The sequence below is a fragment of the Macadamia integrifolia genome, chromosome 4, assembly GCF_013358625.1.
Source record: "Macadamia integrifolia cultivar HAES 741 chromosome 4, SCU_Mint_v3, whole genome shotgun sequence".
Lineage (NCBI taxonomy): Eukaryota > Viridiplantae > Streptophyta > Magnoliopsida > Proteales > Proteaceae > Macadamia > Macadamia integrifolia.
The window spans coordinates 5,133,702-5,159,045 of NC_056560.1; the positions used below are offsets into that span (position 1 = coordinate 5,133,702).

The 25,344-nt window shown below is 37.9% G+C and overlaps 2 protein-coding genes across 4 annotated transcripts; one reads left to right on the top strand and one right to left on the bottom strand.

Annotated features, from left to right (window-relative positions):
* Nucleotides 1-742: 742 nt before the first annotated feature.
* On the bottom strand, nucleotides 743-9,085 carry LOC122076847 (signal recognition particle subunit SRP72). The gene is made up of 6 exons (XM_042642436.1): nucleotides 8,819-9,085; nucleotides 8,580-8,722; nucleotides 7,941-8,293; nucleotides 3,898-3,994; nucleotides 3,388-3,675; nucleotides 743-1,920 (listed from the first exon to the last, which is right to left on the bottom strand). The coding sequence occupies exons 1-6, from the start codon at nucleotides 8,961-8,963 to the stop codon at nucleotides 898-900; spliced, it is 2,049 nt and encodes a 682-aa protein (XP_042498370.1). The 5' UTR covers nucleotides 8,964-9,085; the 3' UTR covers nucleotides 743-897.
* A 1,880-nt stretch (nucleotides 9,086-10,965) lies between these two features.
* LOC122075123 (AUGMIN subunit 6-like) lies at nucleotides 10,966-21,618 on the top strand. Of its 3 annotated transcripts, none has more exons than XM_042640031.1 (13): nucleotides 10,966-11,308; nucleotides 11,417-11,473; nucleotides 11,603-11,697; nucleotides 13,783-13,933; nucleotides 14,331-14,456; nucleotides 14,571-14,730; nucleotides 17,273-17,333; nucleotides 17,419-17,740; nucleotides 18,242-18,367; nucleotides 19,494-19,658; nucleotides 19,780-20,035; nucleotides 20,203-20,682; nucleotides 21,171-21,618. In XM_042640031.1, exons 1-13 carry the CDS (start codon nucleotides 11,093-11,095, stop codon nucleotides 21,209-21,211), a joined length of 2,256 nt encoding a protein of 751 aa, XP_042495965.1. In that variant the 5' UTR covers nucleotides 10,966-11,092; the 3' UTR covers nucleotides 21,212-21,618. The 3 variants fall into 3 exon arrangements, with proteins under 3 accessions (XP_042495965.1, XP_042495966.1, XP_042495967.1); XM_042640032.1 differs by having other exon boundaries at nucleotides 10,967-11,308; nucleotides 19,783-20,035; XM_042640033.1 differs by having other exon boundaries at nucleotides 11,064-11,204.
* The last annotated feature ends 3,726 nt before the right edge of the window (nucleotides 21,619-25,344 follow it).

A 25,344-nucleotide genomic window follows, 5' to 3' on the forward strand; every position in this document is an offset into this window, starting at 1 on the left:
CGCTTCAGTCTTCACTTTCTCTTTTTCCTCTCTTTTTTTTTTTTTTTTTTTTTTTTTCTCTCTTTAGTCATTCACATGAAATAATATCTCTACACTCTTATATACAAAATTGTTCAATCGCTCCTCATTGTTACATTTTCCTATGCCACTTCGTTAGAGAACCTTCTTTCCATTAATGCAAATAGTATCTTACAGGAAAAAACATTTTTAAGACTGCATAAAACTACTTCAGCCATAGATCACTTGACAAGACCATTAGCCATAGATCCCTTGACCAAGACCTTTGAATGGTGTTGAGAAGGTATTGGACAACAGTGTATGGGGTACCATTGACCATTGGTAGATACGAAGGTAGACATTTGTGACCAATTATGATCACAAATTTCAGGGTGAAGGAGAAATCTTATTGGCCACATTGCTTTAAAACACAAGAAAAATGAGATTTTAGCTCTTTCATTAGTCGAGCTAAGGCTTGCTAACATATTTATACATGTATTGGGGTTGAGAGGTTGTGCAAGTCCGGCTTATGGTTTGAAGAATTGGTATCGGATTTGTCGATCTGTATCAATATCGGAAAAGGTCGGTCTGGACTCCTGGCTGATCCTGTATTGATATGGACTCTGGCTGAAACGGTATCGACCCAAAGATTACTAAAGCATTGTCAGGCTGGGGCAACCTCAATTACTGTTACCTACCTTATCAATCCCCTGAATCTAAAACAGAACGTTTTACAAAATGTAAATACAATGGAAAACTCTAAAACATATCAAATTCAATAAATCTCGTTAACAGAAGATTTAAAAAAAAAAAGGAAGATAACACCCATCAAAATATCCCCGAGAGAAGCCACAGTAAAGAAGTTTAAATTTGAAAGAATTCAAAATTCTGATTTATTGCCTAGTTATTTCTCGACTTCTTTCTAGATGACTTTGATGAAGAAGGCTTCGATTGCTCTGAGTTCATATTATGTGATGACCCTTTCGAAGAAGCTGCCGCAGGTTGGCTTGACTTTGAATTTGAAATATTACTGTTAGTATTGGCAGCACTAGCTTCATGTTTCTCTCTCATTACCGCACCCTGGGAACCTCTTACCTGAGCTGCTGCCCTTTTGTCCTTCCTCTTCGGCCGGTAACTAGACCTTTCCCTCTTGGGCAGCCATCTTTCTGGATCTGGTGGTGGACCTGGGTTAGCAGGATCAAACCCTTTCGGATACTTTGGCTTTCTCTTCCTCTTCTTTTTTGATTTCACCTTACCCTTCGCCTCCTCGTAGGCTTCTACATTCACTACACGGCCCCCACCTTCTACGCGTGTTGCACCAGATGTCTTCTCCAAGCTCTCCACATCAACCCCCTTCAACCCTGCCAGAGGCTTCAGCTGTTTCTCATACGCCTCAGCCTTTTCAACATCCACCTTAGCAGCCGTGGTTACCAGCCCAACCAAAGCCTCGACACTCTGATGACTTTTCACTAGCTCCTCATACAGACTTGCAGCCTCTTCCTCACGCCCATTCTTGAGCTTAAAGGATGCAGCCTCATGCATGATGATGTTGAGCTTGTTGTCTTCACCCATGGCATTTGACCACCAATTGATTGCTGAATCAAGCACTGCGGCTGCACCATCAATGTCCCCATCACGCATTTTAAGGGTGACAAGGGTGGCAACAGTGGCTGGCATGTGTTGTATATCTGGAATCCTTGCCAAGGACTCTGCAGCAATCTGTGGGTGGCTCGCAGCAGCAGCTACCTGTGCCCGTGCAAGAAGGGCCACCTTGGATTTCTCAGGGAACCTGGCAGCGAACTGCCCAAGGATCTCTTCTGCCTTTCCAGCCTTGTTCTCTCTCACAAAAACAGCAGCTTGAAGAAGCATGGGCATCACACTATCTGGGAACATACCAGGAAGTGCAGCCACAAGTTCCCGAGCCTGCACGAGACAAACATGAAGACGATTATCAGAGTCTCATAAAATTTGTGAATTCACATTTAGGAGCAACAGTTTCCAGTATAATCAAAAGAAAGCTAGAGATACAATTTCAAAAACAAAAGTGGCAAAAAAATTATCAAGCTGAAGAATTCAAAATACAACATAAATGATATCCGCTGCTTCACATGAAAGACTAGAGTACCAAATGTTCCTCCAAGCTCAACATTACAAAGAACAGAAAACCAAAATTTCAGTAAATTTTCATCCGAATGAAAATTGTACTTACCCATGAACAAATGAATCTTCTAACAGAAACAGTTCGGAAAATGCATGCCTCTATCCAACTACTTCTTTATCCCCACCCCCGACCCCCATTTTTTTGGGAGGTGGGAAAGGGGGTGCGAGGTGTTGGGGTTGTGATGCAATTCAGTCCTAGAAAGGAGCAAACAGAACCAGTGATAGGAGGAGCGAGCTGACTGAAGAACCAAGCTTGCTGTTCTGGTTCTGTTTGAACCTGAATAGGTTCCTTAGTGTATGGTTTTTGTAAAGTCTCTACACTAATATGTGGGCCCCCTTGTTAGAGTTCATGTAAAAAGAGTACTTTGGGTACTGGCTTTTATGTTGTAATGTGTTTTTCTAATCTTTCATCACTTCCTTCTCCATTTTTCTGTTTGGATTTTTTTTTTTTCTACTTTGTTTTGTTGGATCCATGTAACCAACCCCATTAAGTAGGGATAGGGCTGAGTTCGTTGTTGTTGTGCGTTTCTTTTTTTTACCTTTTACCTCCCTTGGTAATCTTAAATTAGAATGGGGGGTACAAGTGTACAACAACAACTCAGCCTTTTTTTCCCTAATAAATGGGGTCGGCAAATCTTATTAGCACGGGAGTAAGAATGCAATGTCCCTTGTTAGTTAGTTGACTCAATATAGGGGAGAGATGAAAAATATTCTCCCACAACATTCTACCGCTATCTTTCTCCCTTCTTTTTTCCTTCGTCTCCCCCAACCTTCTACTCTCATCTTCTCTCCTGCTCTTTGTTCTCTTGCAACCTTTAGAATCCAACTTGGTACCAGAGCCCACAGTTTTGGTTTGAGAGTTGCAATACAAGTTCTTCGCTTAATTCCCTCCCTTTGGACCCTAGGTTATAAAGTGGTTCCAAGGAAGAGCTCTTTATGTTAAAAGTCCAAAGAAATCATAAGATGAACTTGGATGAAGACTATAGAAGCACCAAGAGAAGGTTTCATGTGAAGATGTGCAAATCATATATTTTGTGGAATATGTTGGATGAATTTTTTGTTATTATACTTTGGTTTGGAGCTAGACAGTAGAGAGAGATTTCTCTTTTGCAGTCTGAAGAACTTGAACCACACGCTTGGAGGTTTATCACCTTACCTTGCTTAGGTGATTTGACAACCTTGATTACAAGTAAACATCACAGAGAGATACGTAGGATCACAAGCACATACCTGATCCAACCTATTTGCATGGAGAAGTAGAAGCACTCGATTAGTGTATATTGCTTCCCTTTGCTTTGATGAAAGCTTCAAGTCCTGTCCACGAGCAAGCTGGAAGCTCTGACCATCACTACCTTTTTCTATTAGCCGATCAAGTTTCCTAAGGCCATCAGAGGCATCCTTCGGACCCTTTAATGCAATAAGGTTGTTTATTGCCACTGCAAGTGATGAGTCATCAGCCAGATTTCGGTTTACAATGTCGGTGTAAGATTCAATGGCCTCTTGGGTGTGTCCAAGTAGCTGAAGCAAAAAAGGCAATTTGCATTACAGGCAGTTCCACAGATATTACCTAAGGCGATGTTTGGAGGCAAGAAAAGAAAATCATAATAAGTCAAAAATCATGATGAAGTTAATGTGTCCCCCTCTCTCTCTCATTTTTCAACATTTTTTCAATTTTTTTCTTTTCTTTTATTGCCTTCCAAACATATCTTAAGAGAAAATTTTAAAAACCAAGAGACTTACCTGACGAACATATGCCAGCTGGACAGAAATCGGAGCAAGTTCAATCTCAATCTCATCATCAGCCCAGTTGTCCTCCATTAATGTTTCCTGACCAATTCTGTCAAAAGAAATGCATGCTGATGGGTTTTGCTGAATCTGAATTTCAAAATGGAGAGGTTTTATAGCAGATGCCTCAATGTAAGACAAGAAAAGAGACATCACAAACGACAACCAAGTTATTCAATAAAATTAAATAAAGCAGATTGGAACTGAACCAGAGAGAGATGTGGATAGCAACAATAGCTTCTCATCATCTAACCTTGTTTATGGTTTAAATACAAGTGACCGTCACCCATATGTGTCTGGCAGCCTGGGTGTCAACTCGACCAGAATCCCATCCCTTACGATATGGGGTATTAGCATGTTTGCGTGTTTATGTGTGTAAATATGTTTAATCATTTATATTTGAAGTAATACAAATATTGTGAAATAAGGGTTCTAAAATTGCATAATAAAACAAAAAATGCAAAATGCAAGATAGAAAACCTGTAGAGAAATGTAAAATATTTAATGTACAAATTAATACGTTGAAAGAACCTAAAATTAAGACTTATGTTTTAACAAGGCAATGAGCATGGCCTTTAGCTTGCAGAGGCACAGCCAAACAGTTCCTCTTCTCTCTCTCTTTTTTTTTTTATTTTTTCTTCTCATGTTTCTTCTTGCAGCGACAATCAGAACCGGCAAGCAACAGTGACCAGGTAAGTAACTCTAATTCTTCTTCCTCTGTTTTTCTATTTTTCTATTTTTTTCTTTTTTTACAGCGGCAGTGATGAACAGGTATGGCTGCCAGAAGATGTAGCCATCGTAGCCTTGTCATGTTGTGTCAAGATGGTTATGTTAGTGATAACTGATTTGTCCAGGTGATGGAGTTTGTGGCAATAAAAGTTGCACATGAAACATATCACGGCAATTCATGGCACAAGAATGAAACCACTGAATTCATAAATAAGCTAGACGTTTACCAAAACCAATATCATATGACTTCCATAAATGGATAATATATGTTCATTCATTAAAAAGGAAGATCAGAAGACATGAAAATGATACTGGCAACATAAGCTCCAAGAAGTTACAACTGAAGAAAGGAAATTGAAGATTCCAAAAGCTGATTAAAGAAAGTCTAAAGTTTTAGCAAGTAAATAGGTTGTTCAGTGTTTGCTAAAGCCGAGTGACTACTGACGTTGAGGTGCAAGGTCTACCATATTGCCCCTGCCTTCGTCCAGGATGATATTCTCCAGCTTTCTGTAGCTACTTGTGATGGCAATCTCCCAAAAAGAACACAAAACCACATTGCAGAGATTCTCGAATTTTACATGCTAATGGAATCAGCACTTGAGTACCTCTTGAACTTCTGGGTAAAGCAGGCCCTCACAAATATGATTATGGGAATGTAAAAGGTTTGTTTTAGCATGGACAATCCAAACATGCCTTTGCTGACAGTTTGATGAGAACTGCAACTGCTGCCCACCCAAATCACAAAAAGAGCAATTCATGGCAGAAATTTTGGCTGGGTAAGGCAGGAAAGGAGATCGGGGAGCGGTTTCCAAATGACCGAAACACTTCAAATGAAATTCATGGGGCATTACAATATTAACCCCAAAACAAGACCCAAATCCTGAAAAGATCAACCAAACACACAACAAAGGGGTAGGTGAGTCGCTCATCCCATTGCCATCCATAAGTAAGGGTTATCATGATTTGACCAAGGTGCACGAATGGAAATCTGGTCAGAATCAGCCGTAGTTATCGGACTTTTAGGGATAGCAAGGATGGGAAAATAAATTTCTGTTTATAGCATATCAAAGTAATAAAAATATAGAATAACATGATAAGGAGGAGAATAAGAATGTGGGAAAATAAAGAGAAGACGAATCCCGAGAGAGAACCCCACCCCCTTTTGTTCCTTTTAGACAATTGAGAATTGATACCTCCCAGATTTGAGCTGGAATCAAGAAAGATATGAATAATGCAGGTTAAAGTAATAGAAATATAGAGTATCAGAATTCATGAGGATATGAAAGTGGAAGAATAAAACAAAACTCAGCCTTATCCCAACTAAATGGGGTCGACTACATGGATCCGTAATCTGGAAGAATAGAAGAAGAAAAATAATGAGAATTTATATCTCAGAATTCTCCGAACAGTCCACATTATTGAAACTTCCAAGCAATCATATTTTCACTAAAACAAAATGCCCTCATGTCTTTGTCCCTACTTGAATAGTTGAATGCAAGTCTTTTTCTGGGTAGGAGAGGATAGATACTCTAATTCTACTGGGAACGCACTCCTTAGTCTTTCCCTCCTTCAAGAATGAGATAATTAGGCCAAGATAAAAACAGTAGCTACTTCAGAATATATCACAGAGTCACCAATTCTAATCACCACTCCTTTTACACTCCTTTTTATACACAATTGCACTTTATATTCTGTTTTAGTCATCCTTATAAGGAACCTTTTGATTCTAACACCCCCTCTCTTCTTCTAATTTAGCATCATCTTCTCTCGAGTTTCTTTTAACAAATTAATACCAAATAACCCACACTCTAGGGTCTCCATTGTAATATCTCTAGATAGCAGATTCATAATCGGTGAGTGGGGAAATGCCCCAATTCAAATACTGGTGAACCTATTGTGATCACATATCACCTGCCTCTCAAACTGTTAATCAACCAATTATAGTGTCATTGTGCATCTCCTTAACTATGTCAATATGATTCAAGAATCGAAATGTGTAATCAAAAGTCTCATATCCTAAGTGATGGACCTAATTAAGAGTGTGAAATAGCTTAAGGTTATTTAAAAAAAATAAATAAATAAATAAAGAGAGAGAGAGAGAGAGAGAGAGAGAGAGAGAGAAGTAAATAAAGCAGCAAACAGCAATTGGAAATGGCCAAATCCATTGTAGCAGAGAGTATAGAGGGAAAAGACAACAACAACATCCAGAACCGTATCCCAACTTAATGGGGTTGGCTACATGGAGATTCCAAGCAAGGACGAGTGCGAAGATCCACGCAAAAAGATTGCCGGGTTATGGTTAATTATAAGAGGGAAAAGACACCAAACACTATAAATCAAATTTTATTCATCTGATTCAATGTTCTTTCTCTCATTTCAAGCACATATATGTGCTCAACCACTACACTCAACTAGCATGTAATCTACCTAAATAAGAAAAACTTTCTAACGACAATAACATAGGAATTACTGAACATACTACAAAGAGTAAAATTGGGATTTATGAAAATGGAAACTTGCAATTTAACTAAGAGCAGTAAATGGGTGAAAATTTACTAAAAATAATAAATACATATTTAAAAGAAAACACTCTCAAGTATATAGAACTATCTGTTTGTTAGAGATTCTCTTAATATGGACAGTGTATTGGTGAGACTTCTATTATGCACAATTCTTGATTTTGCATTACTGCGCCATAAAAATTAGATGCACGCATGCATCTTACCCATAGTTCTTTCTCCATGCGACATGTCCCCCCAACATTGGATCAAAACAAAACGGGAAATTGAAGATGAAATGCTAAGGGAAAATGTTCTCGCATTTTGATCTGTGTACTAGAGACCCAGCTTTCCATAACCCACCAGATGACCTCTATACGAATTAAGGACCTTACCCATGTGCTTTCTCTAATTCGATCCCGAAACATCAGATTTTCATGAACACACAAATACTCATGATTTCTATGTCAGCACAAACAACCACAAAATGAATACGGGAAATGCATGTATCTAGCAAGAACAAATAATTCCTAATTAAATATGCTTTAGCAGGAAAAACTCGTGTGAAACATTCTCCATACCAAGATCTTAGAAAATAAGTCTTACATATGGAGTAATATGGCAAAATCATCATTGAACGCGACAGGAAAGACAAGGCTGCTAAAATGCCTTAAGTAGAGTGGAATAGGAGTGGCAGTCAAATCAACAGGAATTTAACCAACTACAAGCAACTGGTACAAGATCTTAGTAGGTTCCAACCATGCAAGTTACCTTCGGGCCGAGAGTAGGTAGTGTTCTGCTTCTGTGTATTGTTTCTTTTCTATCAAAGAACAAGCAGTGTTGTATGCCAGCTCAAAGCTGCTAGTTGCTTTCACCCGGAGTGCATCCATTGTACTTTGGACCTCAGAAGACCTTCCAGCCAAAATCAAACCAGCAACAATATTTATCTCTAGTGATTCAATCTTGAACTTTTGAAGCTTCTGATAAACATCCATACAAGCATCCATTCTCCCTAACCGATACAGAATCTGTGATTCTAGTAGCATAGTAGTGGAATTTCTTTCCTGGCTTTTCAAGGAGTCCAAAGCTTCTTCTAACTTGTTTTGCCTGTATAAGCAATATGCCTACATGTAAAATAAATGAGAAAAGCCTTGTCAATAGATAAAACCATGAAAACAGTAACATGCAAGGGAAATTCACATTACAAGTAGTTGGCAACAGATACATAACCAATGTAAAAGATGAAAGCTTCAAATCTACAACCTAACCAACTTCTAAAATTATAGAGTAGGCCGTTTTGTAGAAGTGAAATGTGCAACATAAACATCGAGCCAAATCAACAAATAATTTATACATCAAAATCGAAAATAACTTTGAAATGCAGTGTCACTGTGGGTTTTTTAAAATTACCTTGAAGAAACCGAAATCAATCGGGCGCTTAGCCTTCTCGGAAGCTTGAATTGTGGAAAGCGCGCGATCAATGTCATCGGCTTTGATCAAAGCAACAATTTTGCAACGAAGTGCATCCTCATCACCGGGGTCGATTGCGAGAACTGCAAAGCAAGTTTCATGGATAAATAACGAATAAGGTTTTACAGAAATAACATTTACGACAATAGGAAATGGAACATCAGGAGGAATGCGCCAACCTTGATCGGCAACTTTTACGGCCAGTTCGTACTCGGATCGTTGAATATGTCGATTGATAGATGAGAAGAGATCTTCAATAGCAGCAGGAGCATGTGAAGGAGATGAAGACGAAGGTTTCGCCTTCTCCTTCGATTTCGGGGCCATGAATTTGCTAGCTGCGGGTTTCAGATCCCCGTGAGACTACTAACTGCGATTCTGCGAAAACGCTCCCTAACGCCCTCTGCTCTCTCTCTCTCTCTCTCTCTCTCCCTCCGTCCCCACTTATGCTTTTATCTCTCTTCACCAGCCCGATCCTGATCGGGCCCCGGCGATCCGTTCGCGAGTTCGCAACACGATTTTGTGCAACTGCGGTTAGGTTGGGTTTGCGCTGGGGTTTTCCAGCCCTAGTACGTTGAATAAGGTTCAGCCAAACTTGCCAAACATGCCAAACAGTGCCTAAACGCAGTGAGTGAAATGACAACCCATCACTCATTAAAGGTGAAAGTCTCACCTTTCTTAATGCTCCTACTAGTACCTTCAGGTGTTAGTGTAGGGGCCATGCTACTCTATTTTGGGAGAGTGTTCTTTGAAGGGTAGAGTGGTCAGGTATTGTGTGGGGCTAATGGAAGTGCATGTAGAAGCATCAATAAAAATGGGATTTTCACATTTCATAATGGATGGGATAATGATTTCGCCCTTTTTGTGTTTGGATATTGGGACCATGCTACCTATTAGGCTTCATTTCCCCTATTATAACTTAGGTTGAAAGTACTTTACTAACAATGTGACCCCTATATTCGCACGAGGGCCATTTACAACATGTTGGAGCTTCAACAAGAATGGGATCTTTTGAATTCATGGGGGCTAGACAATCACTTTATCATCATTTGTGACTAACGTTGCCACATTGCTAGGTTTCCCTTGTAGTACTTTTACGGGATAATGTTTTATCTCTCGCGCCTCTTAAGAGTCCTTTTCACTCCTCCATTAGTAATGTGGAGTTAGAAAATGTTGTTCATATCTTTTGCTTTACAAAAGCAAGCAATTGAGTTGGCAAGGAATCATGCCTTGAAAACTACTCTCCAAAACCAAGGGAATGGTTTCACAAGCATATGTTGGAAATTATTTTATAAAATCAAATACAACAAGTTGGCACCTTTGAATCCATTGGGCTCATTTAGGTCTCCATTTCTGATATTGGAAGTAATATAGCCAGATCTACCAATGTTGAATGAGATAAAGGTGGTGGTGGTTATGTTAGAAATTATCCAGTTCTTAGAGAACTTATAATATACATTATCTGAGATATTTTTGTTATAAAAAAAAAAAAAGTTTAGATGACAACGTGGCTTTGCGTCCAAATACAGAGGGAAAAATGACTACTCTAGTCCTAACATACCAAACCCTATATGGTTTATGAACCCTAAAGTGGGTGTTGTTAATTTGATAATTTAAAATCCATTCTTACAAATTATGCCTAAAAAAAATAGGCCACTTCTCAAAATTGAATAGGCCATGACACTCGAATGTGGATCAAGCTTTTGTACAAGAGCTATTCTTAGATGAAATCCACTACATAGTTATTTGTTGGATAGATTCCAATCAAGAATCAATCCCATACGAAAATGGAATCAACCTCATACGAAAATGGTTATGATACGATGACTTGATCGCTGTCATGACACTCTTGTACATTAGTTCTGGTAAGGTGACAAGTCTTGATCTTAAAGACACGTGGCAAAAAAGAAGGTATATGACTCTAACGACTACCGTCGTCAGCACGTCGCAGTCTACAAAGTCCCAATCCAGGGGAGTGGAGTGTATATAGATTATAGCCGCCTTACACGTTAGATTCCTCTTTCCTCTTTCGATTTCAAATTCTTCGGTTGCCAAACATATTCGTGCCTCTCGAGTTACCGTTTTACCACCGTCAAGTTGTAAACGGAGAGGGTAAGTCATGACCTCGTGGCTGACATTGTCAACGGTCTCATACTATCATTAGTCGAAACCTAGCCCCTTTTAAAATCACCAAATCACATATAGATCCTTACATCTGTAATCTGTTCCCTATTTTGGTAATTATTGTAATTTAATGTTTATTTAGGGTCCTATATGAAATGAAATTTGAAACCCTTTAACCCAGTAAAATAACATAAACAACTAGCAGCGACTGTAACCATAGAAGATAGGAGAAGTACGAAAAATAAACAAAGATCACAGAGACTCCATAGCCGGTGGGAGAGAAGGAGAAGAGAAGAAGAAGAAGCACAGGGAGGGGGAGACTGAAGAGAGATATGACAATGGACAGAGAGAAGGAGAGAGAGGTTGAGCTAGAGAGCGCAATGTACACAAACTGCTTGTTACTAGGGCTCGATCCATCCATTATTGGCGTCGGAAGCAACAATGGTACCCCTCGAGTCGGTCTTTTTCGCCATTCAAACCCGAAGTTGGGTGAACAGCTTCTTTACTTCATATTATCTTCCCTTAGAGGTCCAATTCAATCTGCAAAGGTCTCATGTCCCTGCAGATCACATATTGTCTCCCTTCTTCTTTGTTAATTTCTTCAAATTTATTTAATGTTGGATTCATCCTGTTCTGAAACGACCGAGATCTCGCAGGATTTTGATAGGGTTTGGCCGATCTTCGATTCTGCACAGTCTCGCGACTTCCGGAAGGTAAACTCAAATATAATTTTGTAAGATGAGTCCTGTATTTTTTATTTTTTTTCCTTTTTCTCTGCCGCTTGATTTTAATGGTGTCAAATTTTATCCCCTCTCTCTTTCTCCATCTATATTCTTTTCTAGGTTGTCCAGGGGATCATAAACGAGCTCGAATCGCAAGGGGCACTCCCGAGAAGCAATTCAAGGGTTTCCTCCCTCGCGACTTGCTGCGGGCCGAGGTTGGTGCTATCTTCAATTGTGTTTCAGTTTATGATATCTATCGCTCTTTCTTCCCCAGTCTTTTAGATAGCTTTGGTGCAGGGGAAAATATTAATTATACTATATAGTTCATCTCGGTGCATTTGTGTTTTATTATTAGCCTTCCTCGAGTTATGCACGAGACATTTGTAAGACAATGGAAACCAGTAAGATCTTGTTGGTTCAGAATGGGAGTTGAGGCCTGTTTCAGGATCATTAGTTGCTGTTTGAAACGATCCGAGAATAGTTATGGAGCTAACCTTTTGCCACATGCTATATGAAAGTTCATCTTACATTTGCCTCTTGGAACCCAAGAGAACCCTTTACTAATTGAGTCTCATCTTTCAAGTATCCGGTTATTAGTGTAACTAGAAATAACTGCATGCTAGGAAACTGCCCTAAGGTATCTGTTGCTTGGTGAGTCATGTGAGGATGTGGTGAGGTTCTTAACTGATCATCGAACAGCAAGCTTAGGGTTGAAATGCCTACGTTTGTTGCTTTCTATCTTGTTCATTGATTGCCAGGAATGCTTCTCTTGCACCATGTAAATGAGATGTGAATACAATACTTGCTTGCAGCAATGAAAACCCCAGCTGTGTAACAGATAACCTCTAAATTTTACTCCATCTGTTGATTTATTCTTCAGGGTTCAAGGATGTGGATTTCAGTGTCACACATTAAAGTGCACACCATAACGCCACTGATACCTCATTTCTATTCTGTTATTAATGAGGGGTTTCAGTGACACTTTTCGTGATTTCCATCCGTTCAATGAAAATAATTACGATACCTACTCCAAGAGAATATATTTAGTGTATTGAATAAAGGGCCCTTAACATTTCCAGGGTGTGCTCAAGAGTTCTGACGTCTTTCATCTTTTAGAGTGCATGAAAATTTCCTGCCCCTTGCCATTTTTCCCCCTCCCTATCCCAAAGCTTTGTCATGGACCGACTTAAGATTATCAGACGCTCTGCTAGTATTTTTTCATGTCTCTCTTCTTTTGCTCACTAGATGCAAATGAATCTAGACAAATATATGTAACACAGTAATCATAACTAAGGGTGTAAATCGGTTCAGTTTCAGTTGTTGGTGTGAACCGAAACCGAACTGAGAACCTGTTCGGTTTGGTTTTGATTCTTATTTGGTTCTTACACGGTTACTATACTAATATATTGTATTATTATAAAATAATAATATAGTGTAACTTAATAATTAATATTTGTAATATGTACGATAATATTATTAGTATTATTATTTATTAATATATTAGTATCCCAATTTGGTTTGGTTTTGGTTCAAACTGACGGTTCCTATGCTGGACCAGAACGAAACCAAATTGGGATACCATATTTCAGAACCGGTTTAATTCAATTTGGTTCGGTTTGACTTATTTGGTTCCGGTTCCAATTTGATGCCCTTAATCATTTCTCAACTTTTTTTTTGATTTTGAATCTAGATAGGTCTGTTTCCGTCACTGCTCAATATTGATTTTAATTTTTTTGTTAATTTGTTTGGTCTCAGTTTGCGTATGGAAATCTTTATTGTTTGTTAATGTGAATATTCCTTGAGGGACTTGTTATATTTACAAACTAGATAATGATATTCACAAATATATATATATATATATATATATGTATGTGTGTGTGTGTGTCAGAATTAATTGTAAAAAAATAACAATTCTTTATTTTTTTACACTTATGTTTATGGGAGTGGGTTCCCTCTGATACTAGAGTACTAATACTGGCGATTGGAGGGTCCCCAAAACGAATCTTACAATTGGGGGGGCTGTTTAAGTTAATTCACTGTTCTGGGTGAACAGTGAATTGTTAGGGTGTGTGCGAAGGGTTCTGCACCGTGTGCGGAACCTTTTCCGTATGTTGACATACACCTCTTGCATTTTTGGATTTTGTGCTGTAAGATTGCATTATTACTAATACTTGTAAATGCTTCCCCGGTCATTGGTGTATTTTCCTGTTTAAAACATTGACAGTCCAAGTTCTTGATTTTTGTATGAGTAATGGTGATTAACGATGAACTGAAACACAACTTTTATACTGTTATTGCAGATTTGTTGAACTTCTATGGCAACTTTCTTTGCATGCTTTACGAGAGGTTCACAGAAGAAGTTTTGCAGCTGACGTAGCTTCTAACCCTCTGCCTGCTTCATTGACAGATGTAGCATTTTCGCATGCAGCTACATTACTTCCTGTGACGAAGGTACTATTACTTTTTGCTTTTAAATTTCTTTTTACAGTGGTTAGGGACTATTGCTTCATTGGTTTTGCTGGAACTTTTGAGTTAGCTATTACCAAAACTTCTCCTTTTTAAGTTTTAAGTTGAGTGCCTACTCAGATAATGTACTAATGACTTTAGTTTCTGATTTGTATTTTCATTCTGATTGTATGGTTATACTTGCATGTTGTTGTTGTTGTTGTTGTATTGATTCGAGCATGGTTTGGTTAAAAAGAGGTGGGGTGGGGGGAGTGTCATGCTGCATATTCTGCCATTTCCTTCAATGGTGCCTCATATTCATTTAATTTCCTCATGTGCTTATTGTTAACGAACCTCTGTGAACACTCAGTAGTTTGCATTTTGGCTCTCTTATGTCAAACAGGCTAGGATAGCACTTGAACGAAGGAAGTTTCTTAAGAATGCAGAAACAGCTGTCCATAGACAAACCATGTGGTCAAACCTAGCTCATGAAATGACTGCCGAGTTTCGTGGTCTTTGTGCTGAAGAGGTAGAGGGTAACTTGTTCATATTCCTTTGAGGGGCTAAAGTTTTAGAGGTACCAGCTTTTCAACGTGTTTCTGGATTTATCAGTCTTACATTTTCCTGCAATCCTGCGAGTCAGGCTTATTTGCAGCAAGAGCTGGAAAAACTACAGGACTTGAGAAATAAAGCGAAGTCGGACGGAGAACTATGGGATGACTCTGTCTCTAGCACCTTGGGTCAGAACTCACATTTAGTTTCCAAGGCAACTCACTTGTGGGAGTCCTTATTAGCTCGTAAGAGTAAGTATGCAAATCCATTGCTCTTTGTAAGTCCACTGTTTGTTTTTCATATTCTTGATAGCTTACACTTGTTATTTGAACGTCACTATGTCAGCTTTGGAACATAAGTGCTTTTCCTCTATCAGTCTTATGCGATGCTGTGGGAACCTTTTTTCCTATGTTCTCATATGTTCAAGGCTGCCTTCACTACCAAGCTGGGCGAGATTTTGATTTTAGTGGACCAGTTGGATTGTTGTTTTTCGCTTTCTTTTGTGCATTTGCATTCTTGTATGCATATGCATATGTACATCTATGCTGGTGTCTGTTTCTAAGGCTATTAGTGTCATGGTGTGACTCCTGTAGATGGAGGTGGTTGAGACCCCAACTCCATCATTCAATAGGGATTTAGTATACCTTGCAGATCCTAGATTAGATAATCTCTCTGATATGATATTAATCCTTTGCTTGTGTGAGGGGTGGCTTGTGAAGTTGATCACTTTGGTGAGATCGGGTGAATGGGTTAATTTGTATAGCTTTGCATATGTTCCATTTGACTTAATGAATGGTGATTGAAGAAAGCATAGTTTTGAAAACTATCCTCATAGACATTAAAACAATGGTCTTTCAATTTAGGTTGATATGTAAGTATTTTGTATTTGCTAGGAAACATTGTACTAATTTGGTAGATACTGAGAGACACAGACTCTGTCACCTTGGCAGTCATTCCCTCTGGCTAGGAATGTGATTTAGGATCTTTAGCATTCAATGTAATTTGGGGTTTATGATGGAAGTTGGTTTTAGGGACAGGATTCAGGTGTTGGTTGTTCTATGAATTCAGATGTTCATGGTTGTTAGATGGAAGAATCAATATGGTAAGTTAAGCCGTAAGGGTATCAGGAAAATGCCTAAAAGGCCAGAATCTGATCAATGGTTAATATAGGCAGTTGTTATACAGAGATTGATTTATCCTGGGTTCTTGTAGGTTGGTTGATTTTTTTTCCGTGATTAGTTAGTAATGGATGATGATTGCAGTTTTTAAGGGTTTTATAATTAGGTCAAAGAAGAATTTGATGCAGAAAACACATTTCATTCCCAATTTTATAGCTGTCCTTCCACCTTGCCAGCTTGTCTTCATAATGCTCCTCTTTTAGGCCACAAGGAGAGCCATTATGGGCATTTTATTGTTGTATTGGTATGTTATTCTCTGGATTATCCATGTGACAATTTTTGGGTCCTATCTTAGCTGTATGGCCCACCACGTGTTCACCCCCCCCCCCAATTTTTTAATGCAGTCGTCAAAACCTTCTCTCTGAAATTGTCTTTCCAACTATTTTGAGAATATATTGCCACATGGCAGAATGCTTTAGAGTTGAGATGGTGATGTGGATGAGTCAAGCTTTTATTTGCTGTGGACAAACAGTTTGCCTTTGTTAAGGCTAGAGCAATTGAAGTGAAAAGTTTCTGTTATCATCATTTAAGGCCAGAACAATTGAAGTGAAAAGTTTCTGTTATCATCATAAAAAGAGAAGGGATGTATGCAGCAGCCTGGGTTGTTTTTCTTGTTTAAAAGTTTTAATTTATTTGTGGAATTTCCAATTTTAAAATATAATTTATTTGAGGGATTTCAATGAAAAATTACCATGGATAGTCCTGTCAGATGATTAGAATTTGTTCGGAGGAAACATTGGCAAACAATTTCAGTTTTCTATGCATAAATGGTACAGGCATCATAATGATCTTTCTCTATGTAACATCTCATATAGAGGGTTAGGGATCTTCTTCTATCTCTAGCTAGATAAAAAAAAAACATGTTTCAAGTCATTCTTTGATACTTAGTAGCATTTCTAGGTATAACATCGTTTGACTGAGCCAAATGAGAAGTTACAATGCATGTCACAAATACTTCTTAATGTTCGTGAGTGTCCTTTGTGGTATATAATCACATCATAAATACATGGAGAAACTTACATTGAGTAATATGTTTGTTTAAATTAGATTAAATTCTTTAGAATGAGGTATTTCCAGGTTCCCTTTTTGACACATGTTTCAGAGATAGGTTGCTACCAATCTTGATCGGTACTGAATGGGGCCAATCCAATCTATTATACACATTGAATTGGCCAAACAACTGTCAATATTGGGCTTCTGCTCACTGGATTGGAGGATTTTTTTTGCGTGGATTGGTCAATCTGAACATATCCAGATACTTTCCAGAGAATTATATCAGCTCCGAGACTGATTGGCAAATCCTTGTTCTGACATGTTACTGTTAATCACCTACGGCATTCTTGATCGGTGCATTTAGACCCGAAGTGTTTGATACTTTGATTTGTATCTCGTTTCGTGTCATACCTCTCTTTAATCTAATATTGGGATGCTTTACATCTTCTTTCTTAGATTGTCAACTGTCCAATTATCCTGTGCACCCTTTAAAGAATAACAATGATAGGCACCTTACGAGGAACATTTTTGAAATATAGTGGTGTCTTTCTATGATTTGTCAGATTTGACCAGTTTATTGCCTAATCAATCATCTTTTAACTTTTGCTGCTTCTGTTTACAGGTCAACATGAAGTTCTTGCTTCAGGCCCAATTGAGGATTTGATTGCCCATCGTGAGCATAGGCAATCCTCCTTCCTTCTTGGTCTCTTCTTTCTTTCAGTAATGGCATTTATCTACTTTACTCTTATATATAATATTCTTTACCAGGTACCGCATTTCTGGGTCATCCTTGCTTGCTGCTATGGATCAAAGTTCTCAGTTTCCATATCCAGATGTATCATCCGGTCGGCCTGGCAATCTTACTTCAACACAAACAGGTGATAGGGAACCGGTAGATGGATCATTTCCCAACATAAATGGAGAAAAACAGGATAGCAGCTCAGATTCAACTCGCTTACAAGTTTATGAAGAAATACATCCTAGGGTGGATGATAGAAATGGAAGGGTCCACCCCACTGTTGACATAGCGGAAATTCTCAGACGTTGGACACATGCTCTACAACGCATTCATAAGCAGTCGCTTTATCTGGTACATGATTTTCTTTAATGATATTAATCTGTTGCCACGTTTTGTGTGTTATCTTATAGAATTATTAAATTTTTGCATGCAGCTACCTTTTTTGTTTTGTGGTCTTACTGGTGCATTCATAAGCTGTCACCTTATATGTTTATGAATCTTATTATACGAGCCACACTGCTGCGCCTCATTTCATATTTTGTGGCAAATTATTTGATTGCTGTCATAGAGCTGCCTTTTGTCATGTGCTTGTTGTGAGTGCCCATGTTTGGCATCCATCCATTTCATTTCTCTTAACTCATTATCTATGTTTGCTAATCTACATTTGAGTCTTCCAATATGGAAGTTAATTAGGCATCCATTATTATTTAATTACTCTAATCTATTTGGGCGCTTGACACTTGAGAGAATATTTTTCTCTGTTACTATAGCTTCTTTATGTTTGTTTATTATCTTTGAAAGCAGTAACCAATAATGAATAATCACTCAGCTATGCTGTTGTTGTTGTTGTAGGCAAAGGCTAATGATGGGGAGGGTCCAGAGCTTTTAAGAAGTGCACATGATGGTGGTAATGGTGGCCATGCTGAATCCTTAGCAGCAACCCTTTCTGAACATCGGCAGCATTTAGCTAGCATACAGGTAATGAATGGCATTATAATCATCGGTGCGTGAGAGTTCTAACTTTGGGTGTGTTTGGCCGATTTTAGTCCTGCCTGTAACTTCAATATACCGTTAAATTTTTCTTAGTTCTTCATTGTAGTTCTCGTTTTCTGTTTATTTAATTAATCATGTACATTTCTATTGTTGTCTATATATCTTTCACTTGATACGTAAATGGTATACCATGCATGGTTTTCATCATAATCTAGCGTGTAGTTGAATTTTGATCTTCTACTATCATCTGAATGAAGCAATATCTGACAGAAGAGTGCTGGCAAGTTGCCCCACCACAAGGAAGTGGGCCACAGATGCATTACATTTTCTATGCCTTGAAGAACCTTACTTCAGGGTTTTGATGATCTTATTAATTTTGTGCTAAATCTATTAATGTAATGGCTGGCAATTGGCGAGGCAGAGTTTCCATATTTAGGTTGTGCTATTAAAGGAAAAAGTTGTTAGTTTATAATCAGAAAGTAGTCCTGCTTCTGTTGTCATTATCTAGGGAAAATGGATTTTGCGGTACTCATACATCCTTTATATTGGAGCAGGTGCATATATTTATGGTGCATATATTTATCAATAATGAGTTAGAACTTGAAAGGTACAAGACCTGTTCAATTGCAAATTTCATTAGCAAATTTAATGCTGCAGTTTCCTTTCATGATGTTGGTATCAGTAGTCTATCCAATAACAAGCTCAAGTTCATTATTTTTATACTTATCAAGCAGGAAATAATATGTGGATCAGTTTGCATAGTTATGTCCTATAATGGTGAAAACTTTGTATTGCTTGCCCATCATTTTGAAGTAGTGAAGAATGTGAAGTTGTTGCTTTAAAAATGGTGTTTGGGGTGGACCTCTGCTTTAGATAAGGGTATCCTGGATGGGAACCATTGTGCTAGCACTGGAAAGTCTACCTTCATGAGTTTTGCATGTTTTTTGTTTCAATTGCAGTTTTTCTTTCAAGTAATTTTATTGTTGCTCCTTCTGGAAAATTCTTTTTATTTAATTGGTCTCCTAATCCGTTTTGCTTGAGATTGACATGCCATACTGTAATTATCTGTCTCCACTGAGACACATTCCAAACTGATACTTTTGGTACACAGGTGCTCATTAATCAACTGAAGGAAGTTGCCCCATCAATAAAGAAATCAATTTCAGAGCTAACTGAAGAAGTAAACAATATTTCATCTACTCTTCCTCCGATGATCAAAAATCGCGGCGGCCAATCTATCTCACCTATCCAAGCTCAAAGTAGTGGAAGATCTGTAGTAAGTTCTCTTGAGAAGACAGATCTAGATAGAACAATATCATGATGCTTGAATATTTGGTGATTTATAGTGTCTTGAAATAGTTTATTTTGTAGAACTAATAGCTGTTCTTCTAACGAAGCAGGAAAATGGCATTGATGAGGTTGCAGAGATGACTTCAAAATTGTCGAGTGTTCATCTTGATAAGGTTTCACCGAGCTCTCCAGCTTTGAAACTTCCACATTTGTTTAGTTTGACCCCAAATTCTTCTGTGAAAGGGGGAAATATCCAAAAGAGGCAAGCTTTGGTTTCTCAAGCCAGCCAGGTGGAAAATTTTTCTGAAGGGAAATCTCTGGAGCAGCCGCCATCAAAGAATCATGTGGATAATTTGTCCCAAGGTTTTTTTTTTTTCACATTCTAACTATAATACTATACTTTCCATTGTATGCCCATACCTTTAATTGTTATTAGCTTGTTACCTAACCTGAGGCCCAGAGATAAACTTGGGAGGTCCTTTGATTACTTGTGGTTTTGTCTGAAGAATTGTCATGTTCTCGGTTTGCAGATGGTGACAGTTCTTATGTCCAACACTTGAGGAGATCTGTTCGGGAGGCTGCTCTTTCAGCACAATCCTCCAATATGGACTCCACACATGATAATCAATCTGATGGCAGCTCAGAACATTTCTTTGTACCTCTTTCAGGGACTGGATTTTCTTGTGTAGGCCCAGAAACCAAATCTGTTGTAGTTAGGAGCAAAAGACTGTTTGTGTCTCCATCAGACACCACCAGCTTACACAGGAACTCTGTATCTGAAGGCCCTGCTAGGATCAATTACGATGATATACAAAATATGCTGAATAATACAGAGTCACCGCATCAGTATGGCAGTGAAGCTAATGGGTTCCTCTCAGTTATTGGTTCCAAGTATGCGACTTCTGATGCTGAAAGGGCATTGTTTGACATGGAGGATACTCGGGATCAGGTCTTCTCACCTCCATTGCTAATGGAGACATCACTCTTAGATTCATACGAGGACTTGCTTGGTATGTGGATTTTCACCAAAAAATTCTTAAATTGCTTCAACATCAATCTTTTTTATTTCTTTCCTTACCAATTATTTTTTGGTTCCCCTCCCTCCACCCCGCTCTTGTAATTTTATGTGCAAGTTTTGCAAAATACAGTATGTGGTTATTTCTACTAGGCACAATATCTTTTAAAGGAATGATGACTGTGTACTAGTTATCTTTTTGGTAATGGTGGGTTGGGGTGTCAAAGCTTTGGGTCAATCCTTGCCCTCTGACATAGGAGACCCTGTTTCTTCTACCAAAGGCATCCATCTGTTGGTTGGTTTCGATAATACTTGGTTTATCTTTTGGTATGCATGTTGGAGGGGACTTGCACCTCAGATGGAGAACATATCTGAGTTGTCTTCCTATCTCTGTTTTTCTTCACAAGATTTTGCTTCCCATTAATTCATGTTGGTTGAGATTTGAGAATTTTACTGAATATTACTTGTTAATTTTTTCCACAGCACCATTATCCGAAACTGACACAGCTTTAATGGAGTGCTGAGAAAAAGTTTGGTTTGTTCGGCAGTCATGCAGAGTGGCTAAAATCCAATTATGATTTCGTGTGTATGGGTCGCCTGTTTTTTACACACTTGTGTTTATTACAATTCCTCTCCTCTCCCCCTTTTTTTTTTCCTATAAGACTTTTACCGTTTGTATGATCTCCTGTGTATTATTTTGGTTCTCTCCATTCCTCTAGTTACATCTGAAATCCATATGGGGATGGCCGCCATTCAGCAACTCACCTTGTAGTTCTCCTAGGTTGTAGATCAATGTGATTAGATTGTAATTTTTTGTGATCCATCCCCTTCCTCCGGAATGTACAAGGGAGACATGAGGAATACTGGAGAAGTGAAGAATAGTATTTTTGGGTGTGATTCTTGAACATTAATGAATTTGTTTGGTTTCTAATTTCTTGATATGGAAGGTTGAATAGGTAGGGCTGAGATCTGTGTGACAGCTTACCAACTAGCTCCTTGTCTCACTAGTTGCAAAGGTATGCTTCACGGTAGATCGGTGGCACTATATTCTCCGTCGATTATTTGTTAGGATAAGTATAATTTGTTTGAATTGATTTACATTCTCGATCATATGCAGGGATATTTGATTGGTTCTTGAAAATGCTCGGATCTCCTCCTTAAGCTTTACTAGTAGGGTGCATATATGATCGGGTTTGTTCAAATAACGATGTTCTTGGTTGAGAGGCAAGATTTCCTTTGACTGTGCGGTGAGGTTCACCTCGTGTTCTTAGGGTCTAGAAACCAGTCTGCTCCCATGAAACGAAAAATGACTTTTCTGTGAATGTTTTCTCATGTGCGAAAATTTCACTGGCCCTTGCCATCACGGAATTGCACTCTCGACAGAAACACTTCCCTTGTTATGATACACTCGTTTCTAAATATTTTCTTAGTTCCCATGTAGGAAGGTTTGTGAGGGTGGCAGGTTACTAAACTTATTTCTCACAACTTATCATTTATCTTTGGTAAGGGTGTCATCCAGTTGGGCCTAATTAGTTTCTATCAGGCATAATCGTCCACACAAATTTAAGGCTTCACATTGTTTCTGCCAATTAAGGTAATCTTATCGATTAGTTACTTGTTCATAATTGGGCTGAAAATATAGGGAAGGATGAGGAAATAAGAGCAAAGTATAAGGGGAGGATGTAAATTGCTCTTAAAATTTATATGGTGGAACCCCTCGTTTTCTAATAATATCGAGTATATCAATCTGGAAACAATTAACCCCCATTTTTTTAAAAGAAAATTAGAATTTTAACCCATTTTACCTATATACCTGGTTAATGGATTGATATCGGATCAATCAAGATCTAGGATTGGTCTCCATTGATATTGATTTGATCCAGCCAAAATTGATCGATCGGATGCAATTTTTAGAACCATTCTTTCAGATTTGATTCATTCGTTTCATATATGGTCCAAAAGGAGTTTGGGAATATGTTGCATATATTTTATCCAAGATTATCAATTTTGATGAATTAAAATATTTTATTGAGGTCAGAAGAGATCAATCACAATTGTGTGGAGGCATCGAGTCTCTGTCACCATTTTTATCATTTTTTGATGTAAATTGGCTGCATATAAATTTGTGGATGTATATGTAGTCCATACCATCTTGTGGCCATGGATTGGTCTTCAACCCACTTGACAGTATTTTATTTTTATTTTTATTTAATTTTTTAAAAAACTTGACTATCACATGCTAGTTTAAGACTTTGAAAATTGTTTATTTACTTTTTTGAAGGAAAAAAATAATTGAAAAACAATGCAAAATTCCCATACATGGCTTATTTGTAATGTAGCCATGCTAAGGGTCTACATGGTCAATTTGAACCATTGGGTTTTCATAGATCATCCTCTTCATCAGACATGTCAAATTTCATGTTCTAATTCAACCATAACTCTTTCATTGTATTAGACTTTCCCCATGTATTTCGAGGCATTGAATTTTTATGCTCATTTGTACTTCTAGTTGACATTTTTCTCACTATTGATCATGATTTCTATAATGTGTAATTTGATTGTGTTTATGACTTAAATTAGTATTTGATGTATTTTAACTTTCTTCCTCCACCGATGAAGTGCGAGATTAGAATAGATACACGGTACCATTTGTGTTGGGGGAAACTGGAAAGGGGATCTATCTTCACTTCATTTTATCATCAACTAGAGTGAATAGGACAATCATCCACTGCCTTGGTGTCCTTTCTTCACTGATTTCCTCTTACTTCTCTCTTTCCCTTTCTCTGATTTAAACTATCTTCTCTTTTCAGAGAATTTTTTTTTCACAGTGGGTGACGAAATATTCACGAATCTAGGGACATTATTATTCTCATCTTATTTGTTGAAGATCTAAAATGACTTCTACTATCCGTACCCATTTAAGATCGATGAAAATCATTGATGAAAGGAATTTCTCGTTCACTATGGCTTAAGAAAAACTTGATTTTATTTGTACTCAATTCCTTCGTTTTTTTCCTTTGCCTTTTGTTTTGTAATTTTTTTTTGGAGGGGGGGGGGGTGGTTGGGTGGTGCCATTATTAAACCCTAATTTGCTGTTTTATGGTTTTAGTCGTTGATGGGCAATGGTGAAAGTGAAAGGCGATCCAATAATAAATCAATCTTTAATGAATTGGGCTTATCTTGCCACTTGACCCAGTCTCATAGCCCACGTCTATAGTTTTGACTTTTGATTCATTTGCTCGTTGATTTCCTTGGCCAACAAATGCCGAAAGGGTAGTCTTGCAGCCTCATCTTGTAGTAGTAGGTGGGTCCCCCATGAGGCCATGCGAGGAAAAAGATTTATGATTTCATCATGTACACTGGGTTGGGTCCCACCTTCAGCTAATCATCTTATTGTTACATTGTCAGGGCCTTTTATCTTGCAACTTATCATTACGTAATTCACTAAATTTTTTTTTTTTTGATAAATTTAGTTCACTAAATTTAAACCTCTCAGACTCTTCAGGTCATTGTTTCAGCATTCTTCAATTGCACTTCTTTTGAGTGAAGGAATCCCAAATTTTGCCAGGTTGCACTGATCCAGTAATTAGTAGAAATTGATCCAATCAGGCAAGGTAGGTTCGCCCAAGATTGATTCAATTACATGATTGTATCACCCAAAGCATATTTTTAGGGTTTGGGTAGTGTATTGGGGGATCGGGATACTCTGTGACATGATATAGTATGTAGCGTAGATCAAATGGTTGAGAGTAACTTGAGTTGCTTTTGTATACCTTGAGCTGCATGTCTGTGGGGCCCTAAATCTTAAGTCTGTGCTACCATGTGGCATGTGCTAGAGACGAGTCCGATCCATTAATAGAGGATGGGGAACCCAAGTCACGATCTTAGCTATAATTGTAGAAAAATGACTAGTGAATATAATGGTCTAGGTCATGTGATTTCATACCATTTTGGATGATAGTTCTCTCCATCGTTTCTTTTTCTAGATTTATTCTTGAAGTACCACCATCAATGACTCTTTTGTGCCATGAGAATAGATGTTTATTCTGGAACTTTTTGTATGTCACTCAGCCTTTACCCATTCTCTCATAAAGGGTTACATAATTTGTTATTTTTTATTTTGCTTTATTTTATTTTGAATTTAACTAATTTTATACAAGGAAAAAGTTGATTGAGCCACCGCAAATCAAATTTCCTTGCCATCTATATATAGACCATTCCATCGTGCCTCATTGGTATACCCGTTTATGGTGTTTTTTCAGACAACCCTCTCCTTTCATACAAATACGAGAAAACTATATGTTTTGTGCTTCTCTTGCTTTATAAAAAGTGAGTTAAGTTCAATTCTTTGTAAGCTGTTCATTTGTTTCATTCTTTTTTTTTCTTCTTCTTCTTCTTCATTCTTTTTTTAAATATATTCTTTATGCTATGAAAATGTGGTGAGGAAAAAATGTTACTTGAAGAGGATGGGATTTCACCAAAAAAAAAAAAAAAAGAAGAAGAGGATAGGATTTGAACATAGGTCTAAAGTTCGTCCAATCATATATTTATCATAACCATTATTTAATAGTTGTTGTAGTTTTGATTTACATGGAGAGATAATATGACCAATATAGACAATATATATATATATATATATATATATGTATAGGCTTAA